Source organism: Microtus pennsylvanicus, chromosome 1, assembly GCF_037038515.1.
Source record: "Microtus pennsylvanicus isolate mMicPen1 chromosome 1, mMicPen1.hap1, whole genome shotgun sequence".
NCBI lineage: Eukaryota > Metazoa > Chordata > Mammalia > Rodentia > Cricetidae > Microtus > Microtus pennsylvanicus.
Window position 1 is genome coordinate 12489266 of NC_134579.1, and position 24429 is coordinate 12513694.

The window sequence follows — 24429 nt, forward strand, 5'->3', positions numbered from 1 at the left end:
CACAAATCCAGTTATGTTAGTACCTTCCATTAAACTTATCGTGATTCCTGTCTCTGTGTAATAAGATCCAAGCCTATTTTTTTAGACCAAACTACCTGCTTACTCTTTTCTGCAGTGAAAGTTACTATACTTTTACTTAGGTTGGTACAAAAGGAATTACAGTTTTCGACCATGAATTTTAAATCATGATCATTAGGCTCAAATACATCGTTATCGATCAAAACAGGAACCACTGCAATCAACATTATTGTCAAGAAGGAATATTTGTTTTATCCCTGTAGCATAAACATCCATGATTTGAAATTTGACGGACTCTTCGGCAATTGTGGAAGTACTGTCTCCGAAAAAAACTAAAAAGTTCTTAAGATGCTCGAAGACATAATAGTTGGTAGGCAAAGGGTCAGGGGACCATGTCAGATGAGGCAAATATTCATGGGCTAACTTGTTCTGTTTTTGAAACACTGGGTGTATGTTTGGGCATTAGCTTGAAGAATTGAACTCTCTCTGTTGAGCAATGTGGGGATTACAGTTTGGGGCATAGCTCATCATAGCTGAGCATAGTTCATATGCATTGGTTTCTCCTGGGCTCTAAAGCTGTATTGAACCAGACCTCCAGCTGAGAGGTCCCTACTTGGAGGGACAGTCCCTGGCAATAACAGTCATATGGCCTTACAAATTTAATCAAGAGGTATGAGCCATCAGAAGAAATCAGTGTGTATCCCTAAACCTAATCAATTTCTAATACAAAAATAATTTTGAAAATAAGATGATATGGGTTTTATATCATATAATGTGCATATGTGGCCATTTGAGAATCTACTAGAAGGTTATTTCATAATACAAAGTTACAGTAAAAAATAAAGTCATTGTTTAAGTAAGAAGTAGTATACTGTGGATTATAGATTTGTACTCCCACAAGTATATTACAAACTTTAAAACTTTCTTTCAGAAACAAATTCTGGAAAAAGGAAGACTTAAGTGATCAGTGTGAACTTTCTATCATCAAGCGCACTGATTGCAGCTTTAGCAACACATAAGATCTTTGTGTAAGGGGCTCATACAGCCTTTGGAGCACATATGATATCTAGAATAAAAAATAAGAAGAATAAAATCTAAATCAAGACCTTCAGGTTGGAGTTTCCTTTCTTTGATGTAGACTTCATTTAAATCACTTGTTGGAACAGTCCCCTTAAATTGCTGATTTCACAGAGGCTGGCAGCATAATAGTGCATTGTGTCTGACCATTAATGTGGTTATTTGAGCCAAAGCCAAAACTAATAGTGTCAGGGGGCCTTTTTGCAGGTTCAAGTTAGGTTTATGAGAATCAGGATCCAGGTTCAGAACTGTGAGTCCATCAACATGTTGGTGAAACACATTGTGAACCCTGCAAAGCTTTACCTGTTGACTGTCCCTTGATAGATGAGGGACACTTTTGCTAGATCATGACAAGATACGGTAAGCTGATTTTTGAAGGGATGATTTTTAGTAACTTATTACATGTCCAGGAAAGTTAGCTTGCTACAATAAACAGTGGGTTTTTTTGGCGGGGGAGTTAAAACACACACACGCGCATACATACACCCTACTACCTCAACAGTAGCAAAATTTCCTGTGTGCATTACTACTCTTATAGATGATGAATTCATGAATCTTATTCTAAATACCACCTGTGTGAAATTGGCTGTGTATTTATCTTGGCTTTTTCTTACTTGTTTTGTACTTAAAGATAAAGATTTTTATAAATGCAGCAAAAATCTAGAGAAGGTAAAGGAACAAGGTGTGTGTCATAAAATACAAAACATTGAAAGGACAACATTTAACAGCACCTTGCACAAAATCTATATTACTGATAAGTCCTTTGTGAAGAAACTGAAAAGAAAATGCTGTCATCAGAGGTTTGATGATGTCTCCATACAACTTAGCCAGAGAAAGACTTCTGAGACTGACTCTGCCCCCTAACGGTTCCGACCAGTGGTGTAAATAGGATGCTGAACACCCATTTCTGCTCTCTTTGTTTATTTATTTCCCTGCCCAGTTCTTGGTTATTTGTTTTTTTAACACTATTCCTGAGATTGAGACCCAGCAGCATTTTATATTATGAAGTTTTTTTTTCTTTTTTAACTTCTTTCTTCTGGGAGGGATGATGAGCTCCTTATGTGTTCAGATGAGGAGGAGGCTGCTTGTTGGTTCCCAGCTGCTCAGCCCTGAAATAATCACACAGAAACTGTGTTATTTAAATCACTGCTTGGCCCATTAGCTCTAGCTTCTTATTGGCTAACTCTTACATATTAATTTAACCCATCTCCATTAATCAATGCATCACCATGAGGTCATGGCCTACCAGCAAAGTTTCAGAGCATTTGTTTCTAGTGGCAGCTCCATAATTCTCCCTAAACTCTGCCTTCCTCTCCCAGCATTCAGTTTAGTTTTTCCCGCCTACCTCTATTCCATGCACAGGCCCAAGACAATTTCTTTATTCACCAATGGTATTCACAGCATACAAAGGGAAATCCCATATCACTCATGTTCTTAAACTTTAAAGAAATAGGTGTTTTATCCTAAGGATGGCTGAGAATTTAATGCTGTCTCACATGTGAAGATACAGGATAGATGTCAGTTATTTAAATGAAAGTGACATAAGACTTTAAACTAATCAAGAAAAGAGCTTTTCAGCAGTGGCCTTCTTACGGGTAATTTGAAATGTTCTCAGTGTCTGTGCCAGGAAATATTTGAAGAAATACGTAGAATAGTCAGAAAGGAGAATAATCAGGCATGAATTGGTCCTGTGACAGGTTATCACTTAGCCCTGTTCTGATAAAAAGCACATCCTAGGCCTTCCATGGTGTTCCAAGTCTCACATGTGGTACACTCCTTCAGATAGTAGTGGAGTAGGTAGTCTGCAGCCCCTGTATAGATATGTAAGTGAGCCACTGTTTCTAGTAAACAACATTTGCAAATAAAGTTGTCAACATGGAAGTATGTAATTTGTGCTGCAGATCTATAGAATGTGAATTACTGAATCTTGGAATGAAAGTGGCAGAAATAAATTACTTTCTTTGCTGGGTCATTGACCAACAGCCCTCTGTCATTCCTTGAAAATAATCTCATAGAATTTTGAAACTTGCAGTCAGTGAGGTTGTATTTTGTTTGAGATGATTAATTTTAATTCTCTACGTCAGATTGGCTTAGTGTACTTTATCTAGAACACTTCAGCCATAAATGAAGTGATTGGCATTAGTCATTATTTAAAAGTTTTCATGCTGAGCATAATTAAGAAAATTTTGCCTAATAAGGAACCTTAAATAAAATTATAATACTAAATAATTGAAATTTTATTCATCTATATTATTAACTTTTTTGTTTGATCTGACTTCAGCTATTTTGAAAGATATACACAGTAGTAATTAAGAGTAAAGACTAAGGGTTATTTTTATATCTAAAGAGATATTTTAGCACATTCCAAACATCAAGACGTTATTAAAACAGTTCCATGTGGCTTTGTAGTATCTGGTGTCTTTTCATTGTTACTCCAGCAATTTCAAAACGTGAAGTAATTTTAAACTTTCTATTTTTAAAAGGGCTCTGTATACAGTTTAAATGAACATTTCAAAATACTTTACCTAAACTTTGCAAAAATGGATTAGCATGCCGTGAGCAGTTTCATTTGATTTTTGAACCTCTTATGAATTGATAGCTCTTGTGCCAGCATAAACACACCTGCAAAATATGCTAAAATAAGTGTAAGACAAAATGAGGCTGAGTAATTGCTTTGTAACAGATTTATAAGGGTAGGAAAATCCATAAATGGTTATTAAAGTTAGCTTAGGGACATTCATTTTGTGTGGTCGATGCTGTTGCTGGAGACTTTGGAGTGCTGCACAATTAAACCTGATAGATGGACCAATTTACAAAGGTGGTTTAGCAAGTCAACTCTGTGGATGGTAGAGCAGTTATTTCAAACAGTACCTTTTAAGTCATTAGTGCATAGAGGAGATATGCTTTTTCACTTTCAGAACTATAATTACTAAACAACGGTGGTTTGACTTATATTCCTAAGGAGTAAATGCTTAAATAATGTAATTCTGTGCTGGGTTTTGGGAAACTTAATTGCAGCCATGTTTGCACACTTAAAAATTATTTACTATTTACTAGCATTAAAAATTAGGGAACCGAGACCTGATAATCTTTTATATTAAATTGCATACTTGGATGATAAAGATTGATCTTTTGACTGCATATCTTAGACCCTTGAGGTGGTTGTTTTAGATGGCTATATCCTATCACTGTTCTAAGATGAAACTGACTCTTTGGACATTTCCCAGGAATAGAATGACAAGGGATGCAACTCACTTATCCTCGTCATCCTTTTTTTACAGGTCAAAGTTTGTTGGTATCTAAAACAGTCTGTCAGAGGTACTTTCAGATAGTTTTCCTGTTGTTGTTGAATGATTATATATAGGTCATTCATGAAACAAACATCCCAGAGCCAAAATTATTTCAGTTATGGTTTAACTTTATTTATTTATTTATTTTGCAAACATGTGATGCCATGTGATAAAAACAGTAAAAAAAATGTTAAGAGCTGGGGAATCTTGAATTTTAGTCCTTCTCTTACCTGATGGGTATACTTTACCAAGTGATGGAGCTTCATTTTTTTCCCCTGGCACTACTGGGATACTGACTTATTTCTGACAGCTGCTGAGGTTTCTAATGTACTATCAGATACACAGTTGACACTGATGGCTCTTTATTATTAAAGTGGGGGTCAGAAGTTTACACAGTTTTTATAGGATCACAGACTTGATACCTTGTGGAGATCGTCTCCGTCCAAAGAAGTTTTGCTGTCAGTTGGAGAACAGTTATCATCAGCCGTCATGGGCCAGGCCTTCCAGGAAGTGTGCCATTTAAAGATAGGCCTCGCCATGTGGGGCATGAACATGCATCCCAGCATGTTCCTTGTACTTGGAAGAGTGCTGTGACTTGTAAAAGGCCTACAGGTAGATGGAAAGTGGAAAGAAGCGATGCACACTATGAATTCACTCATGAAAGAGTGGGTTCATAAGTGTATAAGGAGCGTGCTTTCTCCTATATGCTAGGGATGCTGCTATTTGCTCATCTTTAATAGGTATTTGCCATGTGGGGAACACCTACCTCTTGATAAACTCAAAGGCAAACAGCATTGATAAACACGTAGTTTCCATGGAGAGTGCAGGCTAGTTCAGGTTGCAGACATAATAATCACACAAATGTGTAGTTTTAAACTAAGATATGTGTTGTAAGTGCAAGGTCATTGTGGGAAAATATAACACCTGCTCAAGGTTGGGGTGTGTTATATCTATATCACACGCTCCCAGGCCTGGGGACATCTTCGGAGAGGGGGTAGAAAGATTGTGAGAGCCAGGAGATGGGGTGGAGCACTTTAAAAACTTTTTTTTTCTGGAAATGACTTGGCCATTGCAATTGTGCATCCACAGCGGGTCTGATCACCTGGGAAAGACTTGTGATGGCAGGGATAGGGGCAGTCAAATGGGGAAGAAGGATTCCACAAGAGTGAGAGATGACAACAGAAGGCAGTGGGGACAGGGTGATCATAACATACCGTACGTGAAGAAGAAACTGCCAAAATTAATTTCATTTTTAAAGTAGTAGCAGCAAATAGTTGGTGGGATCATAAATGCTGAGAAACATATCCAGTAAAGAATCTTGTGTTTTCAAGGAGGGAATAGAGAGATCTAGGCTTCCGGCCTTCTAAACCCTGGCGTCAGGTTATTTACACTTGAACTACGACCCTGAGAATCCATGTTATGTGGCATCCGCGCTGCAGTGGGTGAATGACCTAGCAGATACATTTGAATCACACATGTGTTAATGCATGGGTATACAAAGGACAGCGTTTAAAGGATTGCTTTGAAGGAATGTGGATAATTTTTGAAGGCAAAGAAGACTAATACAAACTTTGGCCCAGTACCTAAGACCTGTCAACCCTGCTCAAGGTTGGGGTGTGTTATTTGTTAGGACATCTCAGATAAGAGTTAAACAAACGATCCTCCTCTGCAAGGATTCACGGTTCTGTCTGACATGCCTGGCATCTCTGACACGTCCTTTTTTGTTTTGGTGGCTGTCCTGTGTGCTGTGGCTGAGATCAGCAACATCTGTGGATTTTGTCCACTGAAGACTGGGAGCTCTGCCTCATCCCCTTCCTCCCACGTCAGTCCTGACAACCAAAATTGCCTCCAGAGCCATTGTTCTACAGAATGACATGAGGTGTATTTGATCAGAGGCAAAAAGTTCACAGTGTCCTCCGTATCCATTAAATACATTCTAAAATATCGCTTTTATTCTCTCCATTTTTATGTCTGCAGAGTTGAAAGACATAATGACAGGCTTTTATGTTAAACTCAATCCTTTCTCCCCCAAAGAAATGATACCTCATATTGGAGTACCTGGAGGGCTTCTGGCTGCTAGTGATATCATCATCATTCATGTAGATTTGTGATTGTAGTTCTCACACACCAATGACAGGCTTCCTTGCTTCAAATGAAGATGGCTTCATTACTTGAAAACTAGTTTCTGCTACGTGGCCAAAAATATGCTTCTTCCTCAAGGCTTTGTGACTTTCCAACCCATTCATGTTCTTCAGCAATGAGGATATTTTTTTTTTTGACAGTTCTAGTCTCTCAGTCCTGTTAACTGAGCTCTATTCACTATAGAAGGGTATGGGAAAGAAATAACACGAACTTAAGGATCCATTAGAAATTAGCTACTCATAATAATAAAGTACTATTAATTAGAAGAATTTGGAGTAGAGGTGATTTCATTTATAGCCCTCTGAAAGCTATTGTTATCTTTACTAATAGCATGGGTCCTGCTGTATGTATGCTTGCTTTACTACCCAACCTTCTAACAAACTGTACTAGGAGTTTCAAATATGTGGATTTTTTCCCCAATTCCATGTCAGCCTTCAACATTCTCATCCCTCTACCCCCTCAGTACTAGGGAGAAAATCCTAGACTAACAGAGAAATCCCCCAATAATTTATTTTACCTAAAAGGATATACTAACATATATTTGCCATTATGCTTCAGGTAATGGGTATTAATGCAAAAATACAGAAATCTATTCATAGTGTAATACATAAATATTTTATTTTCTTTAATTTTTCTGATAATTTCTAAGCTTATCATAGGAATTCTTTATGTAAATTTCTTTATCAATTAAAAATGATATCAGTAGGATTTAACACGAGGGCTGGGCTGCTTGGGGTTTCTGTCCTGCCCGGTACCCCACAGCCAGCAAGTCCCAAAGAAAATCACACAGAGAGTCTGCATTACTTATAAACTGATTGGCCCATTAGCTCAGTCTTCTTATTAGCTCTTATAGCTTATATTAACCCATTATTCTTATCTATGTTAGCCACATGGCACAGTACTTTTCACAGTGGGGTAGATCACATCCTGCTTCTTCGGTTGTCTGGGCAGGAATGGGGGAATGGGCTTCCTCCTTTCCAGCATTCTCCTGTTCTCATCACCCCACCTCTACTTCCTGTCTGGTTGACCCACCTATACTTCCTGCCTGGCCAATCAGCATTTATTTAAAACATGATTGACAAAATACAGACAATTCTCCCGTACCAGTAGGACAGAATTTTTATATTTAGCAAGGTTTGAATCCAGGGCCTCACACATGCTAGGCATACATGGTGCCACAAAGCTTCATCTTCAGTCACTATAAACAATGTTTCTGAAGACCTTTTAAAAGCAAGCTTTAGGTCTATGTAGATGTCATCTATTTGGCAACCTCTGGGGCAGGATGAGATCTCCAGCTTTGACACTGACTGGCCACTTCAAAATTGCAGCCTAGCAAATACTGTAAGATTCAAATTGTCCATTGCTTTGTTACTACAATATTCTGTTGAAATTGCTGTTGGCAGGTAGAGCAAAGTATTTTATTTTATTTTATTTTTTTAATTAAAAATTTCCACCTCCTCCCCTCCTCCCATTTCCCTCCCCTTCCCCCACACCCCCTCTCCCTCCCATTCTAGTCCAAAGAGCAGTCAGGGTTCCCTGCCCTGTGGGAAGTCTAAGGTCCTCCCCTCTCCGTCCAGGTCTAGGAAGGTGAACATCCAAACAGGCTAGGCTCCCACAAAGCCAGTACATGTAGTAGAATCAAAACCCAGTGCCATTGTCCTTGGCTTCTCAGTCAGCCCTCATTGTCAGCCATGTTCAGAAGAGTCCAGTTTGATCACATGCTCCATCAGTCCCAATCTAGCTGGCCTTGGTGAGCTCCCATTAGATCAGCCCTGCCATCTCAGTGGGTGGGCGCACCCCTCGCGGTCCTGACTTCCTTGTTCATGTTCTCTCTCCTTCTGCTCCTCATTTGGACCTTGGGAGCTCAGTCCAGTGCTCCAGTATGGGTGGATTCTAGCCATAAATAAAGGACATTGAGCCTATAATTCGTGATCCTAGACAAGCTAAATAAGAAGGTGAACTCAAAGAAAAACATATAGTTATCCTCCTGGATATTGGAAGTAGACAAGATTGCCAGGCAAAAATTGAGAGCTTGGAGGTGGAGGTGGGATGGAGATCATGGGAAATGGGGAGAGAAAAGTGAGAAGGGGGGATGGAGAGAGCTTGGGGGAGTGGGATGGCTGGGATGGAGGAAGGGTGGATATGGGAGCAGGGAAGTATATATCTTAATTAAGGGAGCCATTTTAGGGTTGGCAAGAGACTTGAATCTAGAGGGTTTCCCAGGTGTCCAAGGAAATGTCCCCAGCTTGTTCCTTGGGCAGCTGAGGAGAGGGCGCCTGAACTGGCCCTATCATATAGCCACACTGATGAATATCTTGCATGTCACCATAGAACCTTTATCTAGCGATGGAAGCAACTTACTTTTTCAGACCCTTAAAGACATCAAAATCTACAAGCAGTTTGTAGATCATTGGCCCTTACTGGTATCTGCTGCTTTCCTATACTTTTGCCTGAGTTGTTCATGCATTTATCTGAAGGACGGTGTCCTTTGCCATGCAGAAGCTTCTCAGTTTCATGAAGCCCCATATATTAATTCTTGATCTTAGTGACTGTGCTAATGGTGTTCTGTTCAGAATGTCTTCTCCTGTGCCATCGAGTTCAAGGCTATCCCCACTTTCTCTTCTATCAGGTTCAATGTATTTGGTTTTATGTTGAGGTCTTTGATCCATTTGGAGTTGTGTTTTGTGCATAGTGATAAGCATGGATCTCTTTGGGTTCTTAGACATGCACACATCTAGTTCCACCAGCACCAATTGTTGAAGAGCTTGTGTTTCCAGTGTCTTTCTGGCATTTTTAAAGTGAAAACTAAATAAATAAACAGGTGTCCACAGGTCCATGGATTGATTTGTAGTCTTCAATTTCATCAACCATTTTGATTCTGTGCCAATAGCATACTGTTGTTAGCAGGAAAAAAGGAGACATGGGGATTCTCTGAGCCCTTAAATTAGAAGGAGGCACTGAGAAGAGTGAGAAGGTGAGAATACTCTCATCCTTCCGTGGTGAACTTCATTAGATGATGACTGACAGGTGCCACGTCACTCTGGTTTCTAAGGAAGTCTTGACATAGTGCACAAACAGTAGTGTGACTGCCCTTTTTTACAGAAAGATCTCAGTTCTCTGAATAGAAAAATAAGATTGTTTGACTTGACTACTCTCAAGGGAAATGTAGAGGAAAAACATACATGTTTGAAGGTCTTAAAGAAATGTACATAATATTTTTAGAAGAGAAATGTAAGAATTATGATTCTGAAATACTAGTAGAAGAATGTGGAGGGTATGCAGAATTTATTTACTTGTTTGTTTGTTTTTTTTTACTGACACTAGAAAAAATGAAATATGGTGTGAATTATAGGTGGATATTTATTAAGGTAATCTGAACCATTTCCTTATAATCATGGTTGTTAAAAGCTAAGTGTTCCATCAATCAGATAGTTTTCTCAAGGATTTTTTTATGCTTTTTGTTTTTTATGATGTTCTTAGATAACATTCCAGGTCTTGAAGAATTATCATTGGTCATTGATACACTATGCAAATGTTTAGCATGAACTTCTTATATGTGATCCATTCTGCTCCTATGGATTGTTAATGCAACTATAGGAAAGACAGTACACTTTACATTTTAAAGGGGTGGCTCCCAGTAACCATATTGCTCTTATTAAATTCTTTGAAATATAAAGAATTTTGAAATATGTAAGCATATATAGGAATCATTTGTCTAATCTCCTAACTTGGCTACATTATTCTGATGAGATCAAGTCTTTTTTCACAGATTCATCCTTGGGAGAGCTCTACAACTTTTTGTTGTTTCAAAGAAAATATTAGCTGACAGTTTCTCAGATCATTTCCTTTGTAACTCCAGAGTACCCCCCTGCTATGTAAGGCAATCCCTTTAAGATATTTAAGAAATATAATAGTGATCTTTCCACCCTTTTTGATTCCACAGTTTTTAAACTCTTCTAAATAATGTTTATTTTCTTCTTAAAAATCAAAACTAAATTTTTGCACATGTTCAGTATTTCTGATTCCCTTTAAATTGTTGCATATGTTACAAATGAATGGACAAGAAAACTTTTTTTCTTCTTTGTAACTGCACTAAATCAAAGCAGCATTCCTTGCCTTTGATTTAGACTGCAGGGATATGCATCAAGTCAAATTAATTTCAGTTTGGAAACTATTTATTTGAATGAAATGTATTGTAGGTTCCTACAAATCATGGTATGTGACAATCTTCTGCATTTGAAAGCAGTGACCTTTATCTGAAATAGAGACATAGAGTTATTGCTTTCTATTATTTTAAATCAATATCATTGCCTTAAAATACATCCTGTTTCAGTATTGAAAATGAATAATGTGATTGTGGCTTCTAAAGAGTTACGTATTTTCTTGTTTACATAATTTCTTCATTTTTATAGACATATTCTCAACAAAAAATATGTAAGCATATAACCTCAGTATATTTTAATAGTCTTTCAACTAAACTCAAGGTCATGGACCAGTATGACCTACCTGGTGTCCATCAGAAATGCAGATTCTTAGACCACACCCTGATCATTAGAGTCATTCCCCATTTGTATGAAGGTTATTTGTAAATATCGTCAAGTATGAGAAGCATGAGTTGAGTGGAATATCATTATGAGTGTGAAACTTTCAAAAGATAAACCTATTGGTGGATCTCTTTGGAATTTAACATCTTTTATCTTTAAAATGACACTTATTCTATTTTGTCTAGTTTTAGCAGCTATTATTAATAATACTTTTAAAAATCCATTACATAAAGAATATTTTACCTGGTAGCAAAACATAAAACTGTTAAAAGATGCTTTATAATTTTACAACTGTCAGTCCATTGCAGTTCTACCATTTTTCACAATAGAGATTTCAAGATTCATTTCTATTTTCCTAAGTTATTCATGATTGTGCTCGAAATGCTAACAAATATTCATTCATGGATAATGTGATCAGTGTATCTAAATATTAATGTGTTCTTTAGTTTACGTTAAAGGAAAATCATTGTTAAGTCAAATCTTACTACTTTTTCTGTTTCATTTTTTTGTGTGTTCCCTTATTTTTATTTATTCCATGTTTTCTTTTTTTATTTTAGTTGGGTCTGGTAAGTTGACATTTTCTTGGCCATCTCCTAATCACCGTGTCACTGTGACTGGAACTTCTCTTCCCCTTTCCATCCATACCCTTCCATGTCCTTCAACCAATCAGCCTCCATGTTTCACTTGTCATTGGCCACAAAGACAGACTGCACAGAATAAATCTGCAGGAAGTATGGGTAACTGACAAAGAGGAAAGGTAATGGGTTTGCTAACTTTCTGTCTTATTAAGTAATGTGTGATCTGAGCCCTTTAATTTTCTTCTTCCTGAAATGGGGGAAATGTCATAGGAGTGTCTCTTGGTGAAAGAGGACAGTTTCATGTTATGCCTCAATATTAATTAATGAACAACAACAACAAAAAAAAAAACGCCACAAGAACAATTTGGCTTTCTCTGTGTCAAGTGCATTCAGAACATCCTATCTGTGGGCTGTTTTGTAATTAGAATTCAGGAGACCTTTAAAGTTCAGTTCCAGAGTCAGCTTGTACTGGGAGCTTCTTAGTGCTCATTTCCATTCTTTCTATGAGCTTCATTTCATGGCATTTACAAAGTAACTACATGGAATATCCAAAATTTATTTTTATATTTTTTTCTATAAATAAAGAGAATCAAGGTTCTTTGTACTTAGTTTAGAAGAAGATCCATTCATTCAATAGGCTTGACAGAATGTCACTTTAAGAAAAATCGCAACACCAAAAGACAGCCAGAATATCACTTTCATCTTAAAGAAATCTCTCTCACAGATGTTATTATTTCATATTCTCACAGATAGGATGAGCTATCTAATAATAGAGTATGTTAGATACTGGCTCTGGGAGCTATCTCAAAATTTAATACAATAGAGATTGATGAAATTATTTAAGATAGTGCATTAGTTATTTGATAATTATTAAAATGATACTTTAGTATAATATTGTTAAATAATATTACCTAGTTTGGATGGTAGAATTATTGGCAGTATTCTTTTTCTTGTCTGTCCATTTTTCCACATTTCCAGCAGTTTATATATTATTATACTGGTTACATCATTGTGCACTTTGAACACAGCTAACTTAAATATTTTAGATTTCAAAAGCTGTTACAATATGTACTCATAAAACATCAACTATGTATATTTGATGAGTATCTTCAATCTAAATAGAAATGTATTTGGTCTATTTTTTCGTTAAAGATATAACTATATCTGATATCTGACGTCCAGAGGTAGATGATGTTTTTGCTGTATTTATTTTTTAAAGCATGGTGTTTCTGACTTCAAACTCTTGGGCTCAAGCAGTGCTTCTCCTAGACCTTCTGTGTAGCTGGGACTGTAGGCTTGTGCCATCGTACGAGTCAGAGAAGTTTTTAAAGTTTATTTCTAAGAAGTCTCTTGTGGCTGATGTCACTGTTGATGTTGGCTTGAGACTATGCCTACAGAATCTAGTAAATCATTTCTAAGCAAATATCCTGTGTGGAAGGATTGCTTCGGGATAAATGTAGTTAGCGTAAGGGTCTGTATTCCTTTTTCCCAAATAAGTCTTTGAGGTTTGAGCAGAGCTGGCATTTCATAAAAGAAACAGTTTCTGGCACACATTCCTGGGCGAGCTCCTGAGATTTGGGATGGAGACCACCCCAAGGTTTCGCTTGACTAAGTGGTTTGAACATTTATATTTTCCTACTTGGATTCCCTTCGTATTGGAAAATCATCTGTTCCCACACATCCAATTAATCATTTGGTTTTCCTTCATTGAAAGAAACGAAACTCTAGACTGGATTTCATATATTCTCCAGGCAGCGTTGAGTCTCTTAGTCTCATCTCTGCCTCAGTTACTCTAACCCTTACCTAAGGAGGAAAAAGCTCCTGTTTGGCTTGGTGCAGGAGGGGACATCCCCAGGCAACCAGGCACATGCCTATTATTATACCTTGTGTAATGACAGTGTGAGCTACATTCATGAGTAAACCACTCAATTACAATCACAGGTTTCCTACCAAAAATTATAAGCCAGAGCTTCAGTTTGACCACACTGAACTCCAAGTGTGTCTCCTGACTTTTTATTTTATCTTCTGTAAGTTAGAGAACATTTGAAAACGTTTGACCTGATGTTGCAGGTATCCTATAATTTTCGAGTCAACTAGGCAACTGTTAGAGTTTATACTAACCTTCAATTTAAAAAAAAAGGCATAAAAGAAAGTACATTTGTCTAGAAGTTAGGAGACCTTATTTCTTTCTTCAGTTTTGTTACAATGATAGCCTTGAACAAATCACACTGTATTTTCTTTTTTACAGAATTTTTATATTGTGTTTATGATTTTACATATACACAAATATTTATAGTGTCACATATATTAAGTAGGTTTTAATATTTTTATGATGTAATTTTACAATTGTCACATATGTAATATTTACAATATATACAAAAATACATAGGATAGAACTAATCTGAAAATATAACTAAAAAGAAAAATGTTTTTCCAAATACTTAACAAAACATTCTTTTTGGCTTACCAAGAATAAATAAATAAAATAGGAAAAGATAACAAAGTCATAAATGTAGGATGGTTTCTACATGAGACTAGGAAGCAGGGGCCACCAAGAGTGGAGGGACCAGAGACTGATGGAGGCAGACCCAATCACACACATCATATGCCTGTGTCAAAGTGTCAGAACAAGCCCCACCATTATGTCTAATTCATATATGCTAATAAGAAAGCTTTGAAAAAGGAAGAAGCCTTGCTCTTGTAAGCAGTGCTCTAACACTCCGGGATATAATCTGTATCTGAGTTTCGATTCAGATTGGCGTTAGGGAGTGTCCTTAAGTGACTGATGTCAGCCACTGAAAATACTTTGGAGGGAACAATGGCAAGTAGGGGCCAGGCCTTGCAAAGTGGGTTAGAAGAGCCCTACCCTGTGTAAGCTGTTAGCAGTTGTTTGAACTGAGATCATAGGGAATGATTAGCTTTTCCAGACAGCAGATAAGAAGTGGATTTGGAAAGTGTACACATTAGGTAAACGGACTTAGCCGGGACGTACTGCCTTTCTGTGCAAAGCCTGGCCCTAAAGCAGGCTCCCCGCGCCCCACCCAAGGGCCCGCTCTATCAGCACGGCTACCTTTCAGCTGCCACTGCCCCCGATGTAACTGACGCAATTTTCTGACACTATTGACTGCTGAATGAAGCGGCCATTCAAGTCTGTATAAATCAAACAGTTTGGACAAAGCTGGCAGTATTTCTAATGTCAGGGTGAGCAGATGTTTCGAATTTGCCCTCATTTCCATATATATTCTGTTTGAACATGCCCTTGCCCATGTAAATGAAGGAGGCATGCGACTCCACTATGGCTTTAAATCCGTTTCTATTCAAATAATTGGACTGAAGATTTTAAATGGCTCTAATTTGCATGGTAGCATTTCAGGAGCTTTTGAGGTAAATTAACGCAATTTAAGTCCCTGCCTGTATCAGGAGATCTTGCGTATGTGTGATTAGAGTTCATTCACCTGGAAGCAGCTTTAAGTGAGAAAAGATAATATTTATTCATGCAATTTTCAGGTATGATTTGAATGTAGAGGGTCAGCTTGTAGCTCATGAATTCTTGTAAATGTGGAGATTAATTCCAGGTCTAGGTTAAGTAATAATGCTCTTTAGAATATGACTCTATTTCATCCTATAAATATGCACTTAGTGATTTTACTTTAGATGAAGGGTGGGAAGTGGCCGATTATTATACCGTGTTGGAGACAATACAGACAGCACCAGAGACACCAGGAGACTGAGTAGGGTCTGTGGTGACATGATCTCATTGCGTGTTTTGTTTCTTCAGAGCCTCCCCATTTTGTCGTGAAGCCTCGCGACCAGGTTGTTGCCTTAGGACGAACTGTGACTTTTCAGTGCGAAGCAACTGGAAATCCCCAACCAGCTATCTTTTGGAGGCGAGAGGGGAGTCAGGTATGACTATTGTCTAGTGTTTTTCTTTTTTAAGAAAATACGGATATCTGAGAAGAAAAGGATCATGATGTTATATAGCAATCATATTCACTGGAAATAAGGAAGTCAGATACCTCAGAAATGTTTAGAATTAAGAGGGAAGGGAAAGTTGTCCCTTTTTTAATTCTCAAAGCCATTTTTCTGCCTCATTTTAGTACACGGGTGATGTGCATTAGCCACTGTTTTGCTTTGTAAAGGTTTATTTTATTTCCAAACTGTCTATGTTAAATAAAACCTAGGCTCTTCTCTTCGTAGAATTCAATTGTCCTTCCCATTATTCGGTTATCCGAATAATAAACTTAAGTATATTTGAAAAAGATATGATGATTATTATGTGGGTGTTCGCTAGAAGGAGCAGATGATGGAAAATTCTCTCTAGCATCAGTACCATGCCCCATAGAGTTCAGTCTTTCCAGTCTTTAAAACTGTCATGTGTGCTCATGAGTGGCAATTAGGTCCTATTTTCTAAACATTCCATAATCTAGAACAGCAGTTCTCAACCTGTAGGTCGTGACCTCTCATGGGGTCAAATGACCCTTTCTCAGGGGTCGTCTTAGATCACCAGAAAGCACAGATATTTACATTGCAGTTCATAACAGTAGCAAAATTACACTTATGAAGTAGCAATGAAAATAATTTTATGGTTGGAGGTCCCTACAGTATGATTAACTCTATGAAAGGGTCATAACATTAGAAAGGTTTAGAAACACTGCTCTTGATCATTAGTCCATCTTGTCAGTCTTGAGCCTAATACAAAGAGCAGTTGCATAGCTTAAAATCTCTCCTCATATCATCCCTGTGATTTTTTTCTTCTTAAATAAGGTGAAATGCTTTACTTGTGAAAAATTAATCTCACTCATTTTTGGTACGGTCATTCCTTGGCCTGTTTTACTGCTGCCTGGCTTGTGTTTGGAATTTCATGTTCCTGCTTCTGAAGACAGGACCATATAAAGAGCATGAATAAATTACTGACTGAACTCCAGGATCTTTGATGGGCAATGCTGCCAGCTACCTTCTTTTTATTTTACTCTGATTTACAAACATTATAGATGTAGGCTATCATTTGAATGCTAATATATTGGTGAGCTCTAACATATTCCATTTGGTCTCACAAGATTAAGTTTGCTCAGAACAAGTTAAAGACAAAATATTAATAGAATATTAAGAATTGGGATGGAATTATGAAAGAAAACCTTTCTAGCAAAAATTATAATTCAGTAGATGTCTTTTATATTAGTATGGTATTTGTACTGAATAATTTCCAAAATATTTGTTTACTTTGGTTCAACAGTACAAATTGCTTTGCATAAAAAAGGTCATTAGAACTTGATTCATAGAGCATTAACTAATCTTTCCTAAATGATTTTTGCAAATAGCACCAAAACTTTGAAAACAAAGCAATAGCAGGTCAGGATAACTTGTTTCCTGAAATACAACACCATGAAAAATACAAACTGCTAGGAATTTGGATCTTTTCATTCAGTTCTACATAAATTTCAAAAACTCTATAACATGTATTCTTTTTTCTCTGTAGCTTTGGAACCTGTCTTAGAGCTAGCGCTTGTAAACCAGGCTGGCCTTAAACTCAGAGAGATCCTCCTGCTTCTGCCTCCAGAGTGCTGGGATTAAAGGCATGCACCGCCACTGCCTGGGATAACTGGCATCCCTGTCTTCTAACAGGGAAAAGATATGCCATGACTAAGTGATTGATAAGTGTTCCAGAACATTAGTGATTGACAGCTGGAAAAAATGCTTCTTATAGAGCCAAAATGACATCCTTGATCGTAGTTTATAAGAGTAAATTTAAATTCTATTTTCTTCACATATTGAAGGTCTTAGAGTTAATAATATGGTTAGCCACTTAGATGTAATAGAAGATTTCTGTTATAGTTTGCATAAACATATTTAGTCTTCTTATATTAATCTCAAATGGATGGTTATAAATATGCATGTTGATATTGAGAACTGTAAAAGTTTGCATATAACTTCATTGAGCTTTGTATTATTAAACTATGTCTAATAATATGCATTTATACATGTGCACATCAATATATGTGGATTTGTGGTGAAAGAATATTTAAGTTATATCTATATGTATATATTATGTATATATTTGTACATATATGGCCATATGCAAATAATTGTGCCATACAATTAGAATTTGGCTGTTAACTTGTTTCTGTTCTTTCCTCCCCAATTCTGGTTTTAGAATCTGCTTTTCTCATACCAGCCACCCCAATCATCCAGCCGGTTTTCAGTGTCCCAGACTGGAGACCTCACGATTACTAACGTGCAGCGGTCTGATGTGGGTTATTATATCTGTCAGACTTTAAATGTTGCTGGAAGCATCATCACAAAGGCTTATTTGGAAGTTACTGATGGTAAAGTAAAAAGTTTTCTTTTGAAATATCCAAGTTATGTTCAGCTCTGAAGGAGCCTGTGCATGTTTTCATGCAGGCTTTGCCTTCTTCCTTACAGTTATTTAGTGTAAAGTAAGCTGGTGTCAATACTATAGTGACGCTACTGTTCTTATTTAACTAACACATGCTAAACTTCTCTATCACCTGTTCAGATTCCTAAAGCTCAGACATTCCTCATGAATAAGTTTATTCTGAAGCGCTGGGCACAAGAAAGTATTCATGTTTTAGACCCAGAAAAAATAAGAGGAAGTCTCTTTGTCGTCTCTTACTATAAATCCCCATTTCTACCATTGTCTCTAAATTGAGAAAAATTAGACTGAGAGCTTCTAAATCTATAGTTTTTTTTTTTATTTTTAGTCTTAATAACCTGGTTTTTGACTCGAAAAAAATGATATTTATCCAGCATATCCCATGTATCTCAATTTAATGAGACAGAAAGAATCCAGAATCTGACAAATAACACTAGGATATTTTCTCTTGGTAGTCTGGTTCATTCTATTTATTAGTTCCCTAAACTTGATTTGCTGCTGGCAAATACACTATAAAGACAGGACAACTGAAAAAAATCTCTAACCATGTAATCAATTATGTAATGATTTTTAACAAGATAAAAGAAGCTCTAAATTGCTTATAAACATATATTTACACATGTGCACATGTATATGTACATTTATAAGATTTTAATTTATTAATATATATTTATTTCATTAAAGAAAATGCATATAAATATGTGAAATAGATATATATGTGCATGTATTTATCTTACATGGCAAGATACCTATACATATACTAGATAAATATATTTTAGATATTTAAAAATATATTTATGTGTATATAACATGTATGTAATATACATAATATATGTTTGCATGTGTGTAATCAAGAAAGCATTACTGCAGAAGACTTTGAAATTAAAGTCACATGCCTATTGTTTTTATTACTGGATTCATTTGAAATATTAGAATTATTTTATATTTTTTAATTTCAAGCACTAGATAAGGAGCATAAAAGGTAAGCACTTCATGTATTCCAAGGAGAAAGATGGGACTGAAATGAAGGGAGAGTCAGGAATAAATATGGCAGCTATTACTTCTCCCTAATTGACTCTGGTGTTTGTGTATCTTTTATTCATTTGTGTGGATGTGTGTGTGATGCAGGCAAAGACTGTGGGACAACTTCAGGTTTTGTTATTCAAGCGCCTTCTACTTGGTCTTGAGACACAGTCTTTTGTTGACCAAGAACTGGCTAAGTAGATAGGCTGGATGCCTGGGTTGCTGCCAAGATCCTATTGTCTCTGCTTTTCCAATGCTAGGATTAAAATGCACATAAATCTATTGGTTCTATCATTATTTCTAGAAAAGACCATACTTTTCACATTTAACTACATTGCCATTTTATTTAAATTAAACTGAGCCTAGATTCGTGGACAATACATACTCTCTGCTTTTTTCCACAGATCTGTTTACTTCATATAGACTTGGTTATTGTAGTTTGTAATCAGGCTTAAAGACTCTTTGAATTCCTTATTTTAGCTTTGCTAACTTGGTTATAAATGCCACGTAAGAGTCCACACCCTATACAAACAAAGCTGTAGACATTTTTAATTTGTTTTTTCATAATCTAAGGTTTTCAACTCAGAGAAATGATGTATATCCCATATATCTTTCTCAATTTATTCAGATTTTCTTTAATATCTCTCAGTCTCTCAATAGTGTCTATAATTTTGGGATATAAATTTTTGTATAAACTTTTCAGTTGTACCTAAGTATTTTTGAAATGTCTATATATAAATTTTTCATTATTGAATTGTTTGAGAAAAGTATTTAATTTTTCAGTTGATTTTTTATGTGTTAACTTTTCATCAATCAACCTTAATAAATTCTTTCAATTTTTCTAATGTTTCTATGTAGATTATTATGAAGTATTTGTTAGAAATGTAGTAACTAAGAATAAAAATAGCCTGTCTTTTTATTTCCCCATATAGAAACATTTAAATGACAAACATAGTTTAGAGATAAATGAATATATATTATAAAGACCCTTTGTCTCCATTTCATGTCCTCATTGTCTGTGTAGTAAGTAACTTATTATAACAGTGGACATATTCTTCTTAATCCTAACTTCAAAGTAAGATATTCATGTTTTCACAGGGGAGTCTTGATATGGATTTTTGGAGATAACAGTGAGCTTGGTAGATTTTGTAAAGACAGGTTTTTTGGTTTTCTTGTTTGTTTTTAGAGTAGGCTGGACGTCTCGGGATGTTTACTGTCCTGGAATGTGCTGTGCAATGGACCCACCTGACAGTCTGCAGTCTTTCTTCTGATTGCCATGCTGCGTGCATGCTTCTCTGTGTCAAACTGCTTGTGTGTCTTTCCTTTGTACACGTTTACAATAACTTGAATTTTACTCTCTGCAAGGAGTTTGCCCTAACCCACCAAATATGAGTCCTATGCTCCTATATCTGCCATCTACACACAGATTTATTGCATCCTTTATTGTGTTTCTTGTTTTATATTGTGTGCCTCTATCTTTCATTACAATACAAGTTCCATGAAATTTGAGCCATTTTCTGTTTAGTCTAGTTAATATTTGCTTAGTATCTACCCCAATATAATGTGGTAAATGCTCAGTAGATAGTCTCAAGTGTCAAGAAGAAACAACCAAGGAACAACTAGGTCTTGGTTAGTGAGACTTCAACACCAGAATTGTCTTTGTCAAAAAATTCAGTATCTTATTCTTGCCTTTGATATATACTGTATGTTCCCTGACTTTAGCAATTCAAAATGACCTAAAATGTGTTTGTGGTAAATATTTCATATTATAGCCATTAGATCATAATTCTGAAGACCATCTAATAGAAAGAAATTTAAAAGTTGTACATATGCTTACAATTGCATATGTATAGTCATTAATAAAATAAGAAAAAAACTAAACTGCTCAATTTTCCTTCTATTCTCAGAATTAAAAAAAAAAAGATTTGTAGGCTGGGAGATGGCTCACTCTATAAAAAATATGCTGTATAAGCCCATAGATCTGAGTTTGGATTCTCCCCAAACCCACACAAAAAGCCAGGCAAGGGCACAGGTTTGTAAGCTAAGCACTGAGTAGGCCAATTACCGCCTTGTTAATCAATGAGATCCAGGTTCAGGAGAGACCCTGTTTGAAAACACTGCAGGGAGCAATAAAGAACAAAAGTAAAACTCTGGCCTCCACACATAGATGCAAACATATGTGTGCATATGTGAGTGTACACACACACACACACACATACACACGTTTAAAAAAAGCCATGAAATTTGTAGGGAGATATGTTTGGAGGGGTCTTGGTTTGGGTTTTTATTGCTGTGATAAAATACATGATCAAAAGCAACTTGGCAAGGAAAGTTTTTCATTGTTGATGGAAGTTTCTGACCCACCCAATCTGCAGCTGTTCAGTCCCAAAGAATCACACAGAGACTTATATTAGTTATAAACTGTTTGGCCTATTAGCTCTGGCTTATTATTAGCTAACTCTTGCATCTTAAATTAATCCATAATTCTTGTATATGTTTAGCCATGTGGCTTGGTACCTTTTTCAGTGAGGCGTTTATCTTGCTTCCTCTGCTTCTGGATGTCGACTGAGTCTCCGCCTTTCCTCTTCCCAGAATTCTCCTAGTCTGATTGTCCCGCCTATACTTCCTGCCTGACTACTGGCCAATCAGCATTTTATTAAACCAATATGAGTAACAGATCTTTACAGTGTACAAGTGCATTATCCTGCAGCATTTCATCTCATACTTCAAAATCACTGTTTATCATTGAAGGAAATCAAAGCAAGAACTAAAGCAGGACAGGATCTTGAAGGCAAGAGGTGATTTAGAGGCCATGTAGGAGTGTTGCTTACTACTTGTTCCTCATGGCTTGCTTAGACTGCGTTATTTTTTTACTTCATCTTTTTTTTTAATTAAATTTTCTTTTCATTTATTTTACATACCCATCACAGTTTCCCTTTCTTCCTATTTTCCCTCTTCCCATTTCCCATGTACCCTGCCCCATCTGGGCAGGCCTTTATGGGAATTAACAAAGCATGACATATCAAGTCGAAGAAGGACCATGTTCCTCCCCTGCATCAAGGCTGGGCAAGGCATCCAGCATAGGGAATAGGTTCCCCAAAAGTGAAATCTAGCAAAAGGAACAGGTCCTAAACCCACTGCTAGGAGCCCTAGAAACAGACAAAGCTATAAAACTGTTACTTTTTATTTGTAGAAGGTCTATGTCAGTCCCATGTAGGCTCCCTAGCTGTTGATGTAGAATCCATGAGCTCCCAGGAGTTTAGGTCACCTATCTCTGTTGGTTTCCCACCATGACCTTGACAACCCTCCTCCTCCTCTTCAACAGGATTCCCAGAGCTTGACCCAGTGCTTGGGTCTCTGCATCTGCTTCTATCAGTTACTAGATAAAGGCTCTCTGATGACAATTAGGGTAGTCACCAATCTGATTATAGAAGAAAGCCAGTTCTTATAGAACCCAGGGCTACCATCCAGGCATGGCAGTAGCCAGAATGGGCTGGGCCCTCCCTCATCAATCCCTAATTAAGAAAATGCTCCACTGGCTTGTCTACAGCCCAGTCTGGGGTAGGCAGTTTCTCAGTTGAGATTTCATCCTTTCAGATGATTCTAGCTTGTGTCAAGTTGTCACAAAAACCATACAATACAGAGGGGAAATGGGGGAAGTTAGAGGAGAGAAGGGGGATAGGATCATTTTTTCATTGTATACATGTGAAATTGTCAAGAATAAGGAAAGCTTGTCATGGGGGCTGGAGAGATGGCTCAGTGGTTAAGAGCACTGGCTGCTCTTCCAGAGGTTGTGAGTTCAGTTCCCAGCAACCACATGGTGGCTCACAACCATCTGTAATGAGATATGGCACCCTCTTCTGGCACGTGGGCATACATGGAGGCAGAATTTTGCATACATAATAAATAAATCTTTAAAAAAGAAGGCTTGTCATTTAAAACACATAAAAAGAAATAAAATTTAATATCGTACAATTATAAAAACACCAACATTTCTATATAACAACTAATATGACATTATTATGAATCACTTATATGTTGATGTAGCATATACAACTTTTACTTTCATTTTAGAAAAAGTTTCTATATTTGTGAATTTTATCCTGAAACTATAAGGAATCTCAGCAGTTAAGAGCACTTGGTGCTTATACAGAAGACCCAGGTTCAGTCACCAGCACCCACATAGTGGCTCACGACTATCTATAACCCAAGAACATCTGGAACCCTCTGGTTGCCTAAGTGGAAACCAGACATATAAGAGGTATATATACATACATGCAAACAAACATTCATATTCACAAAATAAAATAAATAAATCTCAAATAAAAAAAATCTCTAGAAGCCATTTTATTCTCAGCAGTAAATATCTTGTTTAACTTCACAGTTTCTGTGAGGATTCGTATGAAGTTTGTATGTATGTGTTGTTGAGGTTTGATTTTACCTGTTATTTTTGTGCTATATACTAGTTTAGTCTTTTGGTTTATTTGTTTTGTTTTGAGTTCTTTAATATTATTCAAACAACCGTAGACTTGTCCTTCATAGCTTGGGCTATTCATAGTGCGTGCTGGCAATGTCAATATTTTTATAGCACTAACTCTGTCAACCTGGTGGCTTGTAGAGAGAGTATGTTCTCCATATTATTTGACTTTATCTTCTTGACCTTCTGTGTTGTTGGCAAACACAATAAAGGCAAAAGCAGAATAAAACATGAGGCATGGGAGTAGTAACTGTCTGTGGAGTGGTGCCTGTGTCTGTGGTCCAGCCTCACTAACACTGAATGTGCACATTAATAACTGCTTACTATGAGATTATAAGAGAGATAAAAATCACTGAATAGCAAGCGTTATTTTAAAACACGTGTATTCCTCACTGATAAAGCTGGTATACAGCATAAAGGGACCGTTCTCCAGCTCCTTTGATTTAGACAAGCCACTTGAACTTCAAAATTTCAGCCTCTGATTCCCAAAAGGGGATGACGATACAGAATTACCTATAATACTTTATATCCTAAATCTCTAATTTGAATATATAGCCTTCTAGAGCACTTGCAAAAGGATGACAGTTGTAGAGTTTACTTTGATCTTCATTGAGAGACACGTGGGAATTTTTTATGTGAACCAGTCACCATCTGTATAGTTTTCCTGAAAATCCATGTATTTATTTGCTTCATTAAACATAGTCTGCTTCTTATACTCCCTATTCCATTGCCTGATATCTCTTTCTCATAATTCCAGTGTAATATATTAGACACTGGTTTGAAATTTGTCTTACAAATGGTGAATTTAGATTTTATTTATAAATGGACCATATTTGTTGATATAAACTGGAGCATTCATTTCCTTATATTTTACCCATCAATGAAAACT

At 36.7% G+C, this 24429-nt stretch overlaps 1 protein-coding gene across 14 annotated transcripts in view; it reads left to right on the forward strand.

Moving 5' to 3' along the window:
- Robo1 (roundabout guidance receptor 1) overlaps nt 1-24429 on the forward strand; it is a 1008387-nt gene that overhangs the window by 903154 nt on the left and 80804 nt on the right. For all 14 annotated transcript variants that reach the window (XM_075953430.1, XM_075953344.1, XM_075953840.1 and 11 more), the window contains 2 exons: nt 15428-15552; nt 17801-17972. In XM_075953430.1, the coding sequence (XP_075809545.1) occupies nt 15428-15552; nt 17801-17972 (297 nt within the window). The remainder of the gene's footprint in view (nt 1-15427; nt 15553-17800; nt 17973-24429) is intronic.